Raw genomic sequence first — 16,766 nt, 5'->3', positions numbered from 1 at the left:
ATTCGTCGAACAATCCAAATCTCAAGCACGTTACATCGAGTCACAAATATTATTCCAGACTAATGCAACACGTTCTATAAATCCTGATGTTGCGCGTTTTTCCTGTAATTTACGAACCAAGAATGTTTTAAGTTGTAATGGTCGGTTTAGGTACGTTTCCTGGTAAACGAAACTCATTCATGAATTATTATTTGATGATTGATACAGGTAGTGATCAAACATGGCTTCAGTGCGAAGGTGCCACCAAAATTTTCTCCCAAGATATGCCACTTTATCCTTGGAGTTCATCAACTACATATTATCATGTTCCTTGTTATACACACATCCTCTTTGTAAGGGAGATAATTGCAATGATGATGGTCAATGCACTTACGTAGCACGCTATAAGACTGGATCAGTTACATCTGGTATTTTTGCCAAAGAAAAACTCACTTTACGCTCTGATACCGGTAGCCTTGAAAGTATGGAATTACACATGGGTTGTGGTTTTCGCCAAAAGAATTTCGAAAAATTTATCGGCAACAATCATTTATATGGAAAACAGGATCTTATTGCAGGAATACTCGGCTTAGGATCAGGACAGTGGTCTTTTCTAAATCAACTAGGTGTTGCTGGACAAGGAAAATTTTCTTACTGCTTCCAGACGTTTAACCCGAATACTAAGGGATCAGAAACATATTTAAGGTTTGGTTCAGATGCGATAATTGGAGGTGCGAGTCAAAAAGTACATACAACTCCAATAGTTATTCCTGAGTTTCAAACTCAAAAATATTATTTAAATCTAGAAGATATTAGCGTAGGTAAGAAAAGAGTAAGATTTCCTAGAGGTACTTTCAAGCTTCACAGTCAAGGAGAAGGCGGTACTGTCATAGATTCTGGTGCTCCAATATCCATTATGTATAAAGATCATTTTGATAGAGTTGTAGATTTGGTAGATGAATATTTTGACGATCTCGGAATTAAATATATTGGCTCTCACCAAAATTTTGATATGTGTTTCGGCTTACCGGGAAGATTTGATACTAGTAAATATCCTTCCATAATACTTCATTTTCAACAAGTCGACTATGTTATTCCAGATTATAAAGCTAATTTTATAATATTTGATGAAATTGTTTGTTTAGGTATTTTTCGAGGAAATACTAGTAAACCAGCTTTTGTTTTAGGAGCAATGCAACAAGCTAACAAAAGGATTTTATATAATGTTATGGATCGCTCACTATCGTTTGCTACAGAGTACTGTGAATTTGACTCATGAATAGACAATGTCATTTCCTAGGAATTTTCCAAAAATAATTAATATCATCTAGGATTTCATAAATTATGTATTCTTTCGATATCATGAGTTGTTTATTTTTTAAAAATAAAAAAATTAATATTTTTTACTAGAGATTTGATGGGAATCTGGTTATAAGCTGAGCTGCAACACCTTTTGATTGAGAATCCTTATATAATTGTAAAATATGTTTATGGTTAATACTTTCACTGGTTCGACCGAAAATGGCAGCATTATGGAGAAATTTTTTGCATGAAAAATCCTTCCTAAGAGAATTATTGGGCCCACTTTCTTCATTACCTATCCCAATGATAGCGGGGTTTCCCAACTTTCATTTGTCCTTTATTGTTTGAGTATCTTTGATACGTTTCATCCAATTTACCCCTCCACTGTAGTTAGTAATTCAATTCACTTTTGATTAGTTAATAATCGGGTCATCCAAAAAAAAATTATTATGAAACCCGAATGTCGCGTGGATAATATATACGTCTATAAAATTTGGGTTTTTCTATCTTACCTAATTCTTAGAAGAAATGACATTTGATGTTCAAAACTCGCGATACTCTCGTATGGGAATAAGTAAATAACTGTGAATCTGGTACATACGAAGACATCAAAGACCCAAAACCTTCACAGTTTATATTTTTTAAATTGGAATGTCTCATATGTGGGATATAGAATTTACAAGTGTTATAAATTCCTAGTAGTATTTTTCTTTTCAATTTCCTGTTCAAAATCGAAATGTATAATTTCGTAATGGAAAATTATGGTTATTTTGTGTGGTTAAGTCTATTTATGTCGTATTGTTTCAAAACATTTAATCCCAAGATCACGCGATTAAGAACAAAGAAGAAAAATCCCAAGATCACATGATTAAGAACAAAGAAGAAAAGGGGACGGTCCTAATAGGGAAGCAGGATAAGGTCCACTTTAAGGCAATAAAGGCCCAAGGGCAACAAAAAGCCTTGTTACATTCTGGGTATTTTAAATCATTTTGAGGGTTAAAGTGTAATCAACATAAATAATGGGGATGAAATGCAATAATATTAAGAGGATATTAGAAGAAATATTAAGTAGTTGGTTGTGCTTGATTTTTCTTTGTACTTCCTTTCTTTTCTTTCTATTTCTAGTTTTCTTCCTCTACCATATGTGTGCGCACCACCACCTCTATTAGGCACTACACTTGCTCGAGTGTTAGTATCACCAACTTCTTTTTTTGGTTTTCTTTTCTTTCCTATTATTATCTTTAACTCAAGTTTTTTAATTTGTTTCTCTAATATTCTTTTGGTCAATTATTTTTTCCCTAATGGATGTGTGCACACGTAAATCACGAAGGCATTTATATGTTCACAATCAATATTCGCATTCTATATACACACTCGTACTGATGAAATGATTGTACTGATTCCTTGGATCAAAACCTTCGGGTTTATCATAGCCTCATCTAATACATCACTAGAGGCGTTCACATAGAGGAAGATAAAGAAAACGTAGTATAAAAGTAAAACTCGTGGAGTATCAAATGAACGTAAAGTGCTGAAATGTAAATAAGACTGGGATTTACGTGGTTCAGCACTAAGGCCTACATCCACGGGGTTGTTGTTTCACTATGCATTAGATGATTACAGAGGTAGTCGAATGACTTTGGAGTTCACATAGGTCTGTGAATTGCACAAAGATAAACTTACACTCACAATCCTTCTCTTTCTCATCCTCTCTCTCCTTTTTTTCCGATCCCCTCTCTCTTGGTGGAGAGGGGGTATTTATAAGGTTAGAGTGTGGGACCCGTTTCTGTAGGCCGTTGGAACCTTATCTTCTTGTGCCTTGTGTCCATCACGCGGAACTCTTCGTTCATTGCTTGATCACGCAGAGTCATCCTCGTTCGTTCCACGGGTTGATCGACACGTATACTGCTCAGAGTGTTTAATGCGGGTAGTTGAGACGCATGCTCGTGTCAGACAAGTGTCTTCTGCCCCTCTCACGTCCATGTCAGTCAACCTTCTCTTCACCGTTGATCTTGGCTTCTTTTGGGGATGAGATAAAGTAACTCTTCGGGAGTTATTTAGTGCTCCGCAGTACATCGTGTTTTTGGTACATCTTTTAACTTCTGCCCTTGGATTTGTTCGGGCAAAGATCTGACGTCGACGGGATGGGCTTCTTGGCTGTGGGCGTGTGTCATCATGTTTTGATGACTTGGTCCGCATGCTCTCCACGTGTCTTCCTACATACACGTGTTTGATGATGAAATATGTACACACAATTTGCCCCTTTTCTTCGGGCTTGAGTGTTTAGTGGGAGCATTCAAGAAAACAGACGTTACATATTCTTCCTCTCTCCTAATAACTTCTCCTATATACTTGGGTACGTTTCTTACTCGTGCATTAACTGCTCATTTAATGGGCACGTTTCCCATTCCTCCATTAACTTCCTTCTCTTTCTTTCGAGTATATTAAGGAGAGGAGAAAAATTAATTTCATTCTCCTTGAAAATTAATTTCATTCTCCCTGTCAGTCCTCATTCTTTGTTCTTCAACCATTAAATTCTATCTGCCCTAGTATTAATCACGCTCGTTTCTTCTTTGTTTCTGGTTGGCTGTCTTCTTTTGGGATTTTGTTTGTGGTGGTAAGGTTTCTTTTCTTCGTTTCTGGTGTTTTAAGTTTTGTGTTGATTGTGTTGACTGTAAATTTCCTGCTGTTGTCGTACCTTGTTTGTTATGAAGAACATCTTTTGATGCATGTATGCTAGTTTTCCCCTGTTCTTCTTCTCAAGTCGAGGAGGCCATTGTTTCAATTGTATTGATTGAACTTTTAAGCTTAGGGTTTTAGGGTTTTTAGGGTATACATGTGTGTATGCTAGTTTTAGGGTTTTAGGGCTATGTTGAGATGAACTGCTAATTTTGTGATTTTTTGATCTTTGGTGATGCCCCCGTGTTTGCTTTTAACATGTTTTTGTTGTATCACCTCGCAGCCATGTTTGACCGTCCGCGACTTCCTTATCAAACTCCGGCTTCCAATCTACCAAGATCCCCTCCACGTAGAGAGTCTGATACATATCCACCTGGGGGAGATTTCTCTAAATTGTCGCAAATGGATCCTCGTGGTAGTAAAGTTTCGTCTTCTTCTGGGACGAAGGCCTCTCCTCCTAGGAAAGGGGATCCATCGAAGGGTCCTTCCGGGTCTCGATACGCTGTCGGCCGTGCTGCTTCTCGTCCTCATGATGACTCTAGGTGTACGCAGACACCTCCTTGTGGTGGCGCCTTCGATATTCCCCCTCTTCGTTCTATAGTGCCCGTGCAAAACCCTCTGCCCCCGCCTCCAGTACTTTCTTTCAAAGGGAAGAACTCCAAAGGTGTTGTGCCGAGAGCCGAATCGTCTAAGAATCCTCCTTTGAAAAGAAAAGCTTCCGAAGCTTTTGTTGGTTCGTACGATCTCGCGGAAGAGGATGAGGCTGCCCCGGTGATACGCAGCGTTTCGGTCAGCAAGAAGAAAGTCACGTTTAAACATATTGACCTTGAAGTTTTCAAGGAAAAGCATGAGCTTCACGCCTTAGAGGTTCGTTTCTATGCCCCTGAGGATGATATTACTTACGAGCTCATCTCGAAGTATCAGTTTGATGAGTTTCACCTGTTGACTACGGTTGGAGCCTTCGAGGCGGGTCTTATGTTGTCGTTGAATAAGTCTGGTGATTCCTTTTATTATGATGTGATGGCTGGTCGTGAAGGCTCTTCCACCAATACTCACAGTCGTTCTGTGTCGCAATTATCGGGGAACTATCTCCGTGCACTGAGGGAATGTTATCTGCGGAGTAAGGGGGAGACGACGATGACATGTTACGTTCCAAATCCCGCTGAGAGGGAATGGTATACTCCTGAAAACTTCAACAACTCCTTTGGGGATTATGTTAATAGCAGGAACCGTAAACCGTGGAGTGTTAGCCTTCGTAACCTCGCTGCTCCTCGGGGCGAAATTCGTCTCTTAAGTGAGGTGAGTGATGCCAAACTGAAATACGTTCCAGGCACCGAGGGGTCGGGTCAGCGGAAACTTTTTCCCGCTCGCGAAAGGATCAAGTGTGACCATGATTATGAATGGCACGCCACTGTTATTGAAATTTTTGGCCCTTGGGCGTATGGTTGGATTCCCCGTCCGCGCGGTTGGCGTCCTTCTGAGAGTAGCAGGCTTCGTGAATCTCCTCCTGCTCGTTATGGAGATTTCTGTCCCTGGCGTTTAAATTTCGAAGGCATGAACTTTACTTATGCTCTCGATGTTGTTGAAGGAGACGAGGAGGAAGGTTCGGGTGCTATGCTTCCGTCGAAGAGTGCTGCTACTGCCAAGGTATGGTTATTGCAGATTCTTGTCGCGCCCCTCCCCTTTTTTCTTTGAAAATCAGGCTGTGTATGAGGAACTAACTCTTTTTGTGGAACGTGCATTGGTTTGTAGGTGTCGAAAAAGAAAAAGATTGGGCCCAAGCAGTCTTCTACCATTGTGACGGGTGAGGCCGAGGTTCATGAAGAAGTTACCAGTCCAGTGAACGAAGAGGTTGCCGAGGATGAGGACATGTCTGATGGGGAAGAACGCACTGATACTTCCCCTCCTGATGTCGAGGAAGAGGTTGGTGCAGGGTGTGATGGTGTTGAAGGGAGAAATAATACCGCGGTGGCTGACAGAAGTGTTATCGCGGACATGTCTGCTCCTGCTGGTGAGGCTGCGGAAACTCTCCCCACCATTTCTCAAGAGTTCTCTTTTGACAGGATATATTCCGCAGGGGAACTCTTTGACGATACCCTCGATTTTCCCGAAGACTTTTATTTGCTTTCCCCCAATGATGATTGGGATGTGCTCGGGGGTTCTGGTAAGGAAGATGTTGCTGTTCAGAATAAGGGCGCGGATGATCACAATGCGCATGGTGATGACGAAACTTGTGCCGATGAGGCAATGTCAGCAAAGGGGAAGTCTGTGGTTGACTCGACGTCCGAGGATTTCCCTCATTCGCTGATGTTTGAGGGTGAGGATGCCATAATAGATTGGCTCAAGAAAAAGAGTCTGCTATTTGTTCCTCATCCTGCCCCGGTGGTTGCTGGTGAGAAAGATTCCGATGCTTATACCCGTCGGATGATGGAACTATCTTCCGAGGCGCGTGTTGCTGAGATGTGGGCGAAAATCTTGAGTGTTCCAGAGGCTACCCTCGTATCGGACCCTCCCTCTTCTGTTGCTGACATGATGGCCATAGTCGATGGGTATCAATATGGTTTTCCCAAGCAGTGTGTCTTGGAGGTAAGTCCTCGTGCATATCTCTTCGTGACAATTGAATCCTTCGGTGTAATAATGTTTTCCGTTTGATGTGTAGATGATGAGGAGTGAGAATTGTAACCATGTGTTGTATCAATTCTTTAAAGCGAAATCTTTGAAGCTGGAGGGTAAGCTCCGTCACAGAGAAAAGGCATTATCTGCGGCTGAGGTGGAGATAGAAGAACTGAAGAAAAGCCTTAAAGAGAAATAAAGGTTGGGTGAAGCGGAGGCTGGTCTTCGTTTAGAGCTTTCCGCCGTTCGTGATGAGCTAGAGCAAACTCGCGGCCAAGTTTCAGCTTTCACCGGTTTGGTTCTTCTTCATCTTTTATCCCTCGTAATTCCTCTCTACTACTTAGTTGTTATGTCTGAGTCTCCCCAATCTATCTTCAGTGGGTGGCGTCCCCGAGCTGATATGGCTTCGAGACGAAAGGGCACGGAAAAAATCTCGTATCAAAGAGCTGGTCGAAAAAATTAAGAGCGAAGCCAAAAAGTGGGACGCTCGAGCTGAGGGATGGCGCGCAAGGCATGTTCAGATGGTTGATATGCAGAATCTGTATAATCACGACCGTACTTTGTTCAATGGTACGTTGTTGTGGACACGTGAGAATCTGCGGGAATCCCGTGAGCGTACTTCGTTGTTGGAGTCTAGAATACATCTTCTGGAAGAGGAATTACAAAAGGCTCGCTCCCTTCCTTTTCCGGGAATTAAGGAGAGTATGTTGTGTCTTACCAGAGAAATGGACGATGCCAGGGCCGAAGTTGGGGCTCTCAGCAAAGCCCTTGCTGCGTCTCGCGCTGAAATAGCCCGCCAGGCTGAGTCTGAGAGGAATATCGAAGTATGTATGTACAGACTTAGCAAAGGGGTAACAGAGATAAACAACGAAGTCAACCACCTTCGTCACATGGATTCGATGAAGCAGGTAGAATTAGATGCCAGTCAATTTACTCTCACCAACCTTCAACTAGATTATAAGAAATTATCCGAGGAATATGACTATCTTGACGAAGCGCGAGATGCGGTTGTTAAAGAGTATGAAGAGGCTTCGGCTTGTGTCGAAGGTATAACCTTATTTCGTCGAGTGTGATTGTGTCTTTTCTGTGCTAACTCCCTTGTGTTGTCTTTTTCAGATCTCGAGGGACAACTCCGCGCTGCAAATGAAAAATTTGAAAAGCTCAATCTTCCTTAGCGCAGCAGGAAGAACAGACTAATCATTTTAAGAATTTGGCGGCATCCCGCGAGGAGGCCGTTGGTGCTGCTTCTAAAGAAGTGAATCGTCTATCGTCGTTGTTATCTCAATCCCATCAGCGGACGACAGTTATTATGCATAAGGCTCGGTGTCAATTGGCTGAGGAGACAAACAAGATGCTGGAGAAGATTGAGCTTGGCCTTAAGACCGAGCATGGCCTCGTCAAGAGATATCCGCGTCGTCCTGTACCTGCCTCGTTGCCTGGCTCCTCGGGACCCTCTTCTGGTGGGAGCGTCCCTTCAACTCTTCGGAAAAACCCTGCTGATGGGGCGGCATCATCTAAGTAGAGACCACGGCATTAGCCTTCCGTTAGATTTTGCTAGTATTTTGTAAAAAGAATATTTTTGATGTGTTTTTCCTTGAATTGGCCTTGCCGCTTTTTGTAACCAAACTTTATGAAATATACCCTTCTTTTGATATACCTGTAATATCAGTTTGTTGTTTATTTTAAGCATTGTGAGGAAGGACACTAAAAACAAAAGAAGAGTGTTTTAAGTGTTTGGGTGCGATACCGAAGGGAGGTACCTTCGTGACCGTCTTGAGACCTGTCACCCCGCTGGCGAACCCTTGGCCAGAGGATTCCCAGACGGTGGGGGCCAAGGCAACGTTCTAGGATATGGGGTTAAAATATTTACATACACCCATTCCGTCGACCCGTTGCCTTAAAATTGGTTGGGTATCTCTTTCTGTTGGGTGCCTTCCCCCCGGTCTTACATTCATGGACACTGATGGGGGAGCCCTGAGAGATTGTAGATTAACTACTATCCCCAATATTGTTGATAAGTTTTGTTTACTCGAATTTCATAAAGCTTGTTTGATTGATAGGTTGAGGCCTGCTACTCCTCGTCCAGAGATAGAAACATGTAGAGCGGTTACGCTGCCTTCTTCTTCTGGTATTCTTCACGCAGATGCAAAGCTGCATTGCTCCTATGGGTAGTACGGTTTTAGCCACTTAGCATTCCAAGGATGCCGGAGAACCTCGCCTTTCAGATTGCGAAGATAGTAGGAACCGTTTCCCGCAATGTCGTGTATTATAAAAGGTCCTCCCCACGTAGGTGCTAGCTTTCCCCATTTCTTTTCTCGTTGATACTGTGGGATTTTTCTTAGCACATACTTCCCCTCTACAAAATTTTGAAGTTTTACCTTTTTGTTGTACTCCCTTGCTAGTCTTCGTTGATAATTTTACATCTTCTGCAATGCTGCTTCCCTTCTTCCTTCCAGGTCGTCCAATCTCTCTAACATCATGTCTGTTGTGAGATTTTTCTCTCATGCTTCGGTCTTTGTGGTTGGCATGAGGATCTCTGTTGGGATGACTGCTTCAGCTCCATAAGTGAGGAGAAACGGGGATTCCTCAGTGGCAGATCTTCGTGTTGTTATGTATGCCCATAGCACATTGTGCAACTGTTCACACCATCGCCCCTTATGTTCGTCTAATTGTTTTTTGAGGATAATGGCGAGGGTATTGTTAGTGGCTTCCGCTTGTCCGTTGCTTTGAGGGTATATGGGGGTGGATTTGTTCTTCCTTATTTTGAAAGTATCGAAGAGCATGTCTATATTTTTCCCTTGTAACTGCTTACCATTATCGGATCTTTGTTCACAAACAATGTTCGCACTCTATATACACACTCGTACTGATGAAATGATTGTACTGATTCCTTGGCTCAAAACCTTCGGGTTTATCATAGCCTCATCTAATATCATCACTAGAGGCGCTCACATAGAGGAATATAAAGAAAACGTAGTATAAAAGTAAAACTCGTGGAGTATCAAATGAACGTAAAGTGCTGAAATGTAAATAAGACTGGGATTTACGTGGTTCAGCACTAAGGCCTACATCCACGGGGTTGTTGTTTCACTATGCATTAGATGATTACAGAGGTAGTCGAATGACTTTGGAGTTTACATAGGTCTGTGAATTGCACAAAGATAAACTTACACTCACAATCCTTCTCTCTCTCCTCCTCTCTCTCTCCTTTTTTTATGATCCCCTCTCTCTTGGTGGAGAGGGGGTATTTATAGGGTTAGAGTGTGGGACCCGTTTCTGTGGGCCGTTGGAACCTTATCTTCTTATGCTTTGTGTCCATCACGCGGAACTCTTCGTTCATTGCTTGATCACGCAGAGTCATCCTCGTTCGTTCCACGGGTTGATCGACACGTATACTGCTCAGAGTGTTTAATGCGGGTAGTTGAGACGCATGCTCGTGTCAGACAAGTGTCTTCTGCCCCTCTCACGTCCATGTCAGTCAACCTTCTCTTCACCGTTGACCTTGGCTTCTTTTGGGGATGAGATAAAGTAACTCTTCGGGAGTTATTTAGTGCTCCGCAGTACATCGTGTTTTTGGTACATCTTTTAACTTCTGCCCTTGGATTTGTTCAGGCAATGATCTGACGTCGACGGGATGGGCTTCTTGGCTGTGGGCGTGTATCATCATGTTTTGATGAATTGGTCTGCATGCTCTCCACGTGTCTTCCTACATACACGTGTTTGATGATGAAATATGTACACACAAGATGCTTACAAATCGAATGAATCTTCTATTTGATAGTGAGGGTTCTTTACTTATGAGTAACTATGATGTTAATAAAGTTTAGTTTGATGAAATGAATCTAACGCTCTTTAATTTTCAGAATTTATGCATTAAAACAACAGTGACATTTTGGTAATTGAATTTGCTTTTCGTTGATTATAAGGATAGGTTGATAAGTACAGTTTCCTTTTAGCTTTTAAATATTAATATCAGAAAACAATGATCTTTTATTTGTAAAATAAAATTATAGGGGCAAAAATAAAATTAATTCACTTGGGGACAAAAAATTCTCAGGAACGGCCTATGGCCGACCATAATGTATACAATCTTAGAGGTGGTCATTAATCAAGATGGCTCGAGATCCTCTATACTCAACTTGTTTGTCCCTTCCTGATCTTGTAGCCTCAAATCACAATTATCAAAGTGTAGAATAATTATAACTTACAAGTATTCAGTGAGCAAAATAATTTTTCTAAGCCTACTGGTCAAATCCACTGCCGATGTGGTGTTGACTTTCTAGTTTTACAAGTTTTTTTTCCTCCCTTGACGTGTTTTTTCGGTTTATGGTGATCGAATGGTGTTTCTTTTTCTATCCCTTTCTTTTATAATTTGTGCCATAAGACGAGTTACGGTTTTTGATCCACTCCTCTAATTCTCACATGAACCCCTAAACTCGGAAAGAACACACAAATGAAATTTTCAGAAATTAGTTCATTCAAAGCAATGTCCAAAAGAGTGTTTAGCAGACGGAAGAAATTGGAATCCAAAAATCTGCTCCCCTTCAAGTTCAAAAACATTGAACCCTTATCTCAATTTTTAATTCTAGCCTATTTAATTTTTATAGTCTGATGCTTCGTTTCATCCGATTTCATGATGATAAAAGCTCAAAACTAAACAACTTCTATTTATCACTCAAAGTTTTTTAAAAAAAAAACCCACAAGGTAAAGGTATTCGCTACTTAACAAATTAGCCTGGATAATGTGGGGTCTAGTGTGATCATTTGGGGCTTATAAATTACTTCATCTACCCAATAGGATATGATAAGGTGTGTCTAAATTTGTTGAAACTACCAGTTTACCTTCTAAAAAATATTAATACTACAAATTTACCCTGGAATTGCGGGGGTCTAACAACCACACCCAACAATTCATTTCGCAATCTGAGAGGACTTACTTCAATACACTTTCTAGAGAATCAACTAGACAGTCATACTCAATCTAGAATAAAGTATATCAAAGAGTATTAATATCTCTAACTCTTAATTCAATCCGCAATCAGCAAATAGAAATCTGCGAGCCCGATTGAATATATGAGGAGTAACTTGAACGGTACTAAAGACCAATGTTCAAGTGTCAATCAATGTAAATCAACAACCCAAGGTTGGATATTCTAATTGATTGATCTTAACGCACAACCTGTGATATTTCAATTATATAAAAAAATATAATGCTGAAAAGAAATAACACAGACACCAGAATTTTGTTAATGAGGAAACCGCAAATGCAGAAAAACCTCGGTACCTAGTATAGATTGAACACCACACTGTATTAAGCCGCTACAGACTCTAGCATACTACCAATCAACTTCGGATTGGACTGTAGTTGAACCCTAATCAATCTCACACTGATTCAAGGTACAGTTACACTCCTTACATCTCTGATCCCGGCAGAATACTACGCACTTGATTCCCTTAGTTGATCTCACCCACAACTAAGTGTTGCTACGACCCGACGTCGAAGGCTTGATAGACAAATCTGTCTCACACAAAAAAGTCTATAGGATTGAATAAATATGTCTCCCACAGAAACATCCAAGATTTTTTGTTCCGTCTTTTGATAAATCAAGGTGAACATGAACCAATTGATAAACCGAACTTATATTCCCGAAGAACAACCTAGTATTATCAATAAGCTCACAATAATTTTAATCGACTAGCGAAACATGATATTGTGGAATCACAAACGATGAGACGAATGTGTTTGTGATTACTTTTATATCTTGCCTATCGGAGATATAAATATCGAGTCAATTATTCCAATTGTACTCAATAAGATAGAAACAACAAGATCAGATCACGCAACTACAAAGATAATAGTTGGGTCTGGATTCACAATCCCAATGAAGTCTTCAAATCGTTAACAGGTTAAAGTACAATCGACTATAGTTATGAAACTAGTAGCACACAGGAGGTATGGGGATTAAGTTTCCTAATTGCTAGAGTTCTCATTTATATAGTTTTCAAATCAGGGTCTGAAATCCAAGTTACCTTGGTAACGAAGAACCGTTAGATGAAAAACCTGATTCAACCAAGATAATATCTTTCAACCGTTAGATATAACTTACCTTGTTTCACACAAATGAAATGTACCCTCATTTAGGTTTATGTAACCGTACATAAACGTGTACACCATGTTGGTTCACAAATAGTTAACTGAGGTTAGCCATATGATTACTCTCATATCAACCTTATTCATCTTAACAATAACTAGTTGAAATGACTCAAATGAAACTAGTTAAAGAGTTTTTCAGTTCATATAAGCAAAATCGGTTTGATTCCCTCGAATCAATACATGAACATTATAGCCATGCTTTGCAAAGATTGCATTATTTATTGATAAATTTTTAGGTTCATGTACAACCGATTTTAGAAAGTAACACACTTAAGTATGCGTACTTAAGTAACCAGATTTGTTTTAGTTTTCAAACTCAGCAGAATTTCACGGACGTGAACTTTCTGCCAGTATGCGTACGGGTACGCGTACTTTAGGTAACCAGATGAGTTTGGTTTTTTTATTTCAAACTCAGCAGAAATTCCCGGACGTAAACTTCCGCCAGTATGCGTACGGGTACGCATACTTACCCAGTCTCCTACATCCATTTTGTATACACACAGGTATGCATACTGTAGGTTCCCGGTTTTGGACTTATAAACTAATGTGTGAACACACTATGCTTATATCCAAATATGGTTACAGGATTCTAAACTCTTTATTTCAATCATTGAAACATTCTTAGAGGATGACAATAGCCGTTTTCACACACTATTAGCATCAAAGGAATTTTCAAGATATTGAAATAATCATTATCAAAACATTCCAAGCTTACATCAAATGATTGTATCACACAAACCATGTAACATGTTACTCGGCAATTTTATCATGATATAAGATGAACTTGGTCAAATTGAAAGCTTACCAACAGATATTTCGAGATATATGTAAGCGAGATATACTCGGGTCAAAATATCAAATGTGTATAGAGAAAACTATATCGTAACATGACTTATGTCTCAATATAGGAGATAGTAGAAATAGACTTTCCAAGTGATATATGAGTTCAGGTCTCCACATACCTTTTGTCGAAGAAGTTCCAAAATCTCCCCTTAGTAGTTCTTCGTCTTCAAATGATGAACTCCGTGAAAACTAAGCTCAACTACACAATCTATGTCCCAGTCCGAGACATCTATAAATAGGCTAGAAATCAAGACTTATAGTTTTGATCATAAACATTGACAAACATGCTCATGCGAGTTCTCCCGAGCAGTGCTCTAACAACCCCCATTAACTCTTTATAATAAAACTTAAAACTAAAATCAATTTTATTTTCATCTCCCCCATAAACGGATTCTCCTTTTTTTCTCTTTTTTTTTTGAAAACAAAATATCGACGATTCAAAAACGATTAATTGCATATTTTTTCTATAAAATGTCGTAGAAACCAACGCGAGTGAAGCATCCTACTAACAGGAAATTTCCTAGTGAAATAATCCCGGAATTGTTGAAGCGATTCGAAAAAACGAAGAAAACGGTTGAGGAAGACGAATCATTTTTTATCGCACAAGAGGAGGAAATGGGTCGAATCAGATACTTTTTTATCAACCCAATCCTCTAATCTAGGTTTTAGTAACATGCAATCGCTCAAAAATCGAAAATTTTATATCGGATGATGTTAATATACTTATAAACCAATTGTTTTTAGAGACGGTTGATGTTCTTGGTCACATACCCCGATTGTCGTGCATGTGTTTTCTGGTTCGAGAAATTTTAACAATCAAACAATGTTAATCTCCACATAGCCCGATTCAGTTACTGTAGGGATAACCATTTTTTGTAACTTTTTTTTTGTTAGAATCGGATTACAATGTGTCAACAAAAATCGATTATGTAGCCTTTGAATATTTATCAACTTAGCCCATATCGGATTACATGAGCACTTATAAAAATCGATTGTTGATGTGTAATGCTAGAATTGGGTTTTAAATGTGTATCGAGTAACCGATTCTTGTAATAAAAAATGCCCAATTTTTTTGTTTCTTTTTTTTGTTGTTAGAAACGGATTACATGAGCACTTATATAATCCGATTGGTATGTGTTGTGTAAGGAATCTGGTTATTATTGTGTATCGAGTAAATGGATTGTTATGTGTTATTTGTCGCTTATCTCCGTATTCTACATGACAAACAAGGGAAAGCAACAAAAGAAAACCGAAAAGAAATATAAGAGGAAAAATGACTTTGATTCTCCTCAGAGTTTGGGACCTCGTCAATAGGGTGGTCAAAATTTAAATGCTTCCCACCGAAGGGGATCTGGAAGTAAAGCTAACGCGATCCGCATCAATGACCTACCACCTCCAGTGGAGCAACCAACACAAGAAGAATCTGATTCCGATACACCTACTGAAGAAGGAGGTGGTGATTGATAAGTTTTCGAAGAAGAAAGTGGTGAGAAGGAAGTTAATGAAGAAGAAAGTGGTGGAAAGGAGATCAATGATGAAGAAAATGGTGGCAAGGAAGTTGATGAAGAAGAAAGTGAGGATGAAACTGATGAAGAATAAAGTGAGGATGAAGGTGATGGATAATAAAGTGAGGATGAAGTTGATGAAGAGATAGGAAAAGTTCAAGAACAAGTCCAAGGAGGAGAAGTTCAACAACAAGTCCAAGGAGGAGATGCTCAAGAACAAAGTAATACAGATGGTAAGAATGATAGTCCAAAGAAGAAGAAAGGGGACCACATGCCCCACCCGATGAAGATGTATCGCGACTCTAGTGATATTTTTTACGGGTTACCCAGTGATGGAGGAAATTTGTTATGAGGGTACAAAGAGAGTTGGGTCGCTGTCGTCTGTCATACCATAGTAACTACCTAAACCTTATGTTATGTAACATAAAACTTATTATCCGTGAAGTGTTTTGATTATCATCCATCAAATTTGTTTTGTTTTATAGGATCACAAGGATGTCGTTCGTCGTATGAAGCCAGGAACGTCGGTGAGTATGATGAATAATTGGCCACTGGAAGCACCAGAATCAACCATTAATTGGAGAAGTCGAGGAAGTAGTTGACCTAGTACAATCTAAGAGGTTGTTTCCTGCGATCGGGAATTTGGATTTTTGTACGACAAATCTCTTTATTACGCTTTTGCCGAGAGATATTACGGGGAAACGGATACTCTACGTCTTACGTTTGGCGAAATGACGATAACTCCAAATGATGCGAGGTTCATTACAGGTCTAAACATAGAAGGTAAAATCGTGAAGCACAAAGGCTACGCGCAAGAGCTTGAGTGGACATGATTTACGCGTCCATCAAGAATGTGTTCTAATGGGATGAGGAGATTACCAAGTCACATATGCTAGTAGGAAAAGCAAAGCATAAGATATTCCATATCTTGAAGTTGAGGGACCTCTTCATGGGAACAAAAAAACTTCGTGCAGATGGAAAAGAGGTGACCAATGAACGTATCTTTTTCACACCCAATGTATATGTCCTCTACATCCTGGGATCTATTATCTTTCCCGACGTTTTCGGTGCCCGTGTGAATGGAAATTTTATTCAGCTTTTACAAACGTTTAACAAGATTCAAGAATATTCTTGGGGTACTGCCATCCTTGCACACTCGTTGAACGAGTTGAGAAAGGCTTGTAGGGATGAAAGAAACCAAATCGGAGGAAATATGGCTTTCTGCAAGCGTGGATATATTTGCACATTCCAATATTTGATGATAGGGATTTTGAGGACAAGGATTGGGACGATAACTTTTATGGGGACATTTACACCTACAACAGTAAGTCGAAGTCCTAAGATTTGGATTATCTGAAGTTGAGACGCCAGTTGGACAACTTGACGATGGAAGATGTTGTCTTTGACCCTTTCAAGAAGGATTACTCTAAAGGAAAGGGAAAGATGGTTGGGTGCGCCGAGAAACAAAGTTATTTTGGGCCTTTGTTTCACCCAAGAGGATGTGTAATGTCCAATCCGACGAGAGTCGCAGTACAATGCGGTTACGTACAAAAAATCCTAAAGGAGCACAAAAACTAATGAGAAAAAAAAAAGTCATTTCATAATGATGTTGAAATTTTTCATGACCCTTTACCATCATGTAAATGTTGGGAAGACAAAAAGTTCAACGGATATGTTATGGATGGTCGATC

General features: G+C 39.9%; 1 protein-coding gene across 1 annotated transcript; it reads left to right on the top strand.

The window, feature by feature from the left end:
- The first annotated feature begins 220 nt into the window (after window positions 1-220).
- On the top strand, window positions 221-1,258 carry LOC113280621 (aspartic proteinase CDR1-like). Its single transcript, XM_026529226.1, has one exon. It carries the CDS (start codon window positions 221-223, stop codon window positions 1,256-1,258), a length of 1,038 nt encoding a protein of 345 aa, XP_026385011.1.
- Window positions 1,259-16,766: the final 15,508 nt, after the last annotated feature.

The sequence above is a fragment of the Papaver somniferum genome, chromosome 5, assembly GCF_003573695.1.
Source record: "Papaver somniferum cultivar HN1 chromosome 5, ASM357369v1, whole genome shotgun sequence".
Lineage (NCBI taxonomy): Eukaryota > Viridiplantae > Streptophyta > Magnoliopsida > Ranunculales > Papaveraceae > Papaver > Papaver somniferum.
This window is presented reverse-complemented; position numbering and strand designations above follow the sequence as displayed.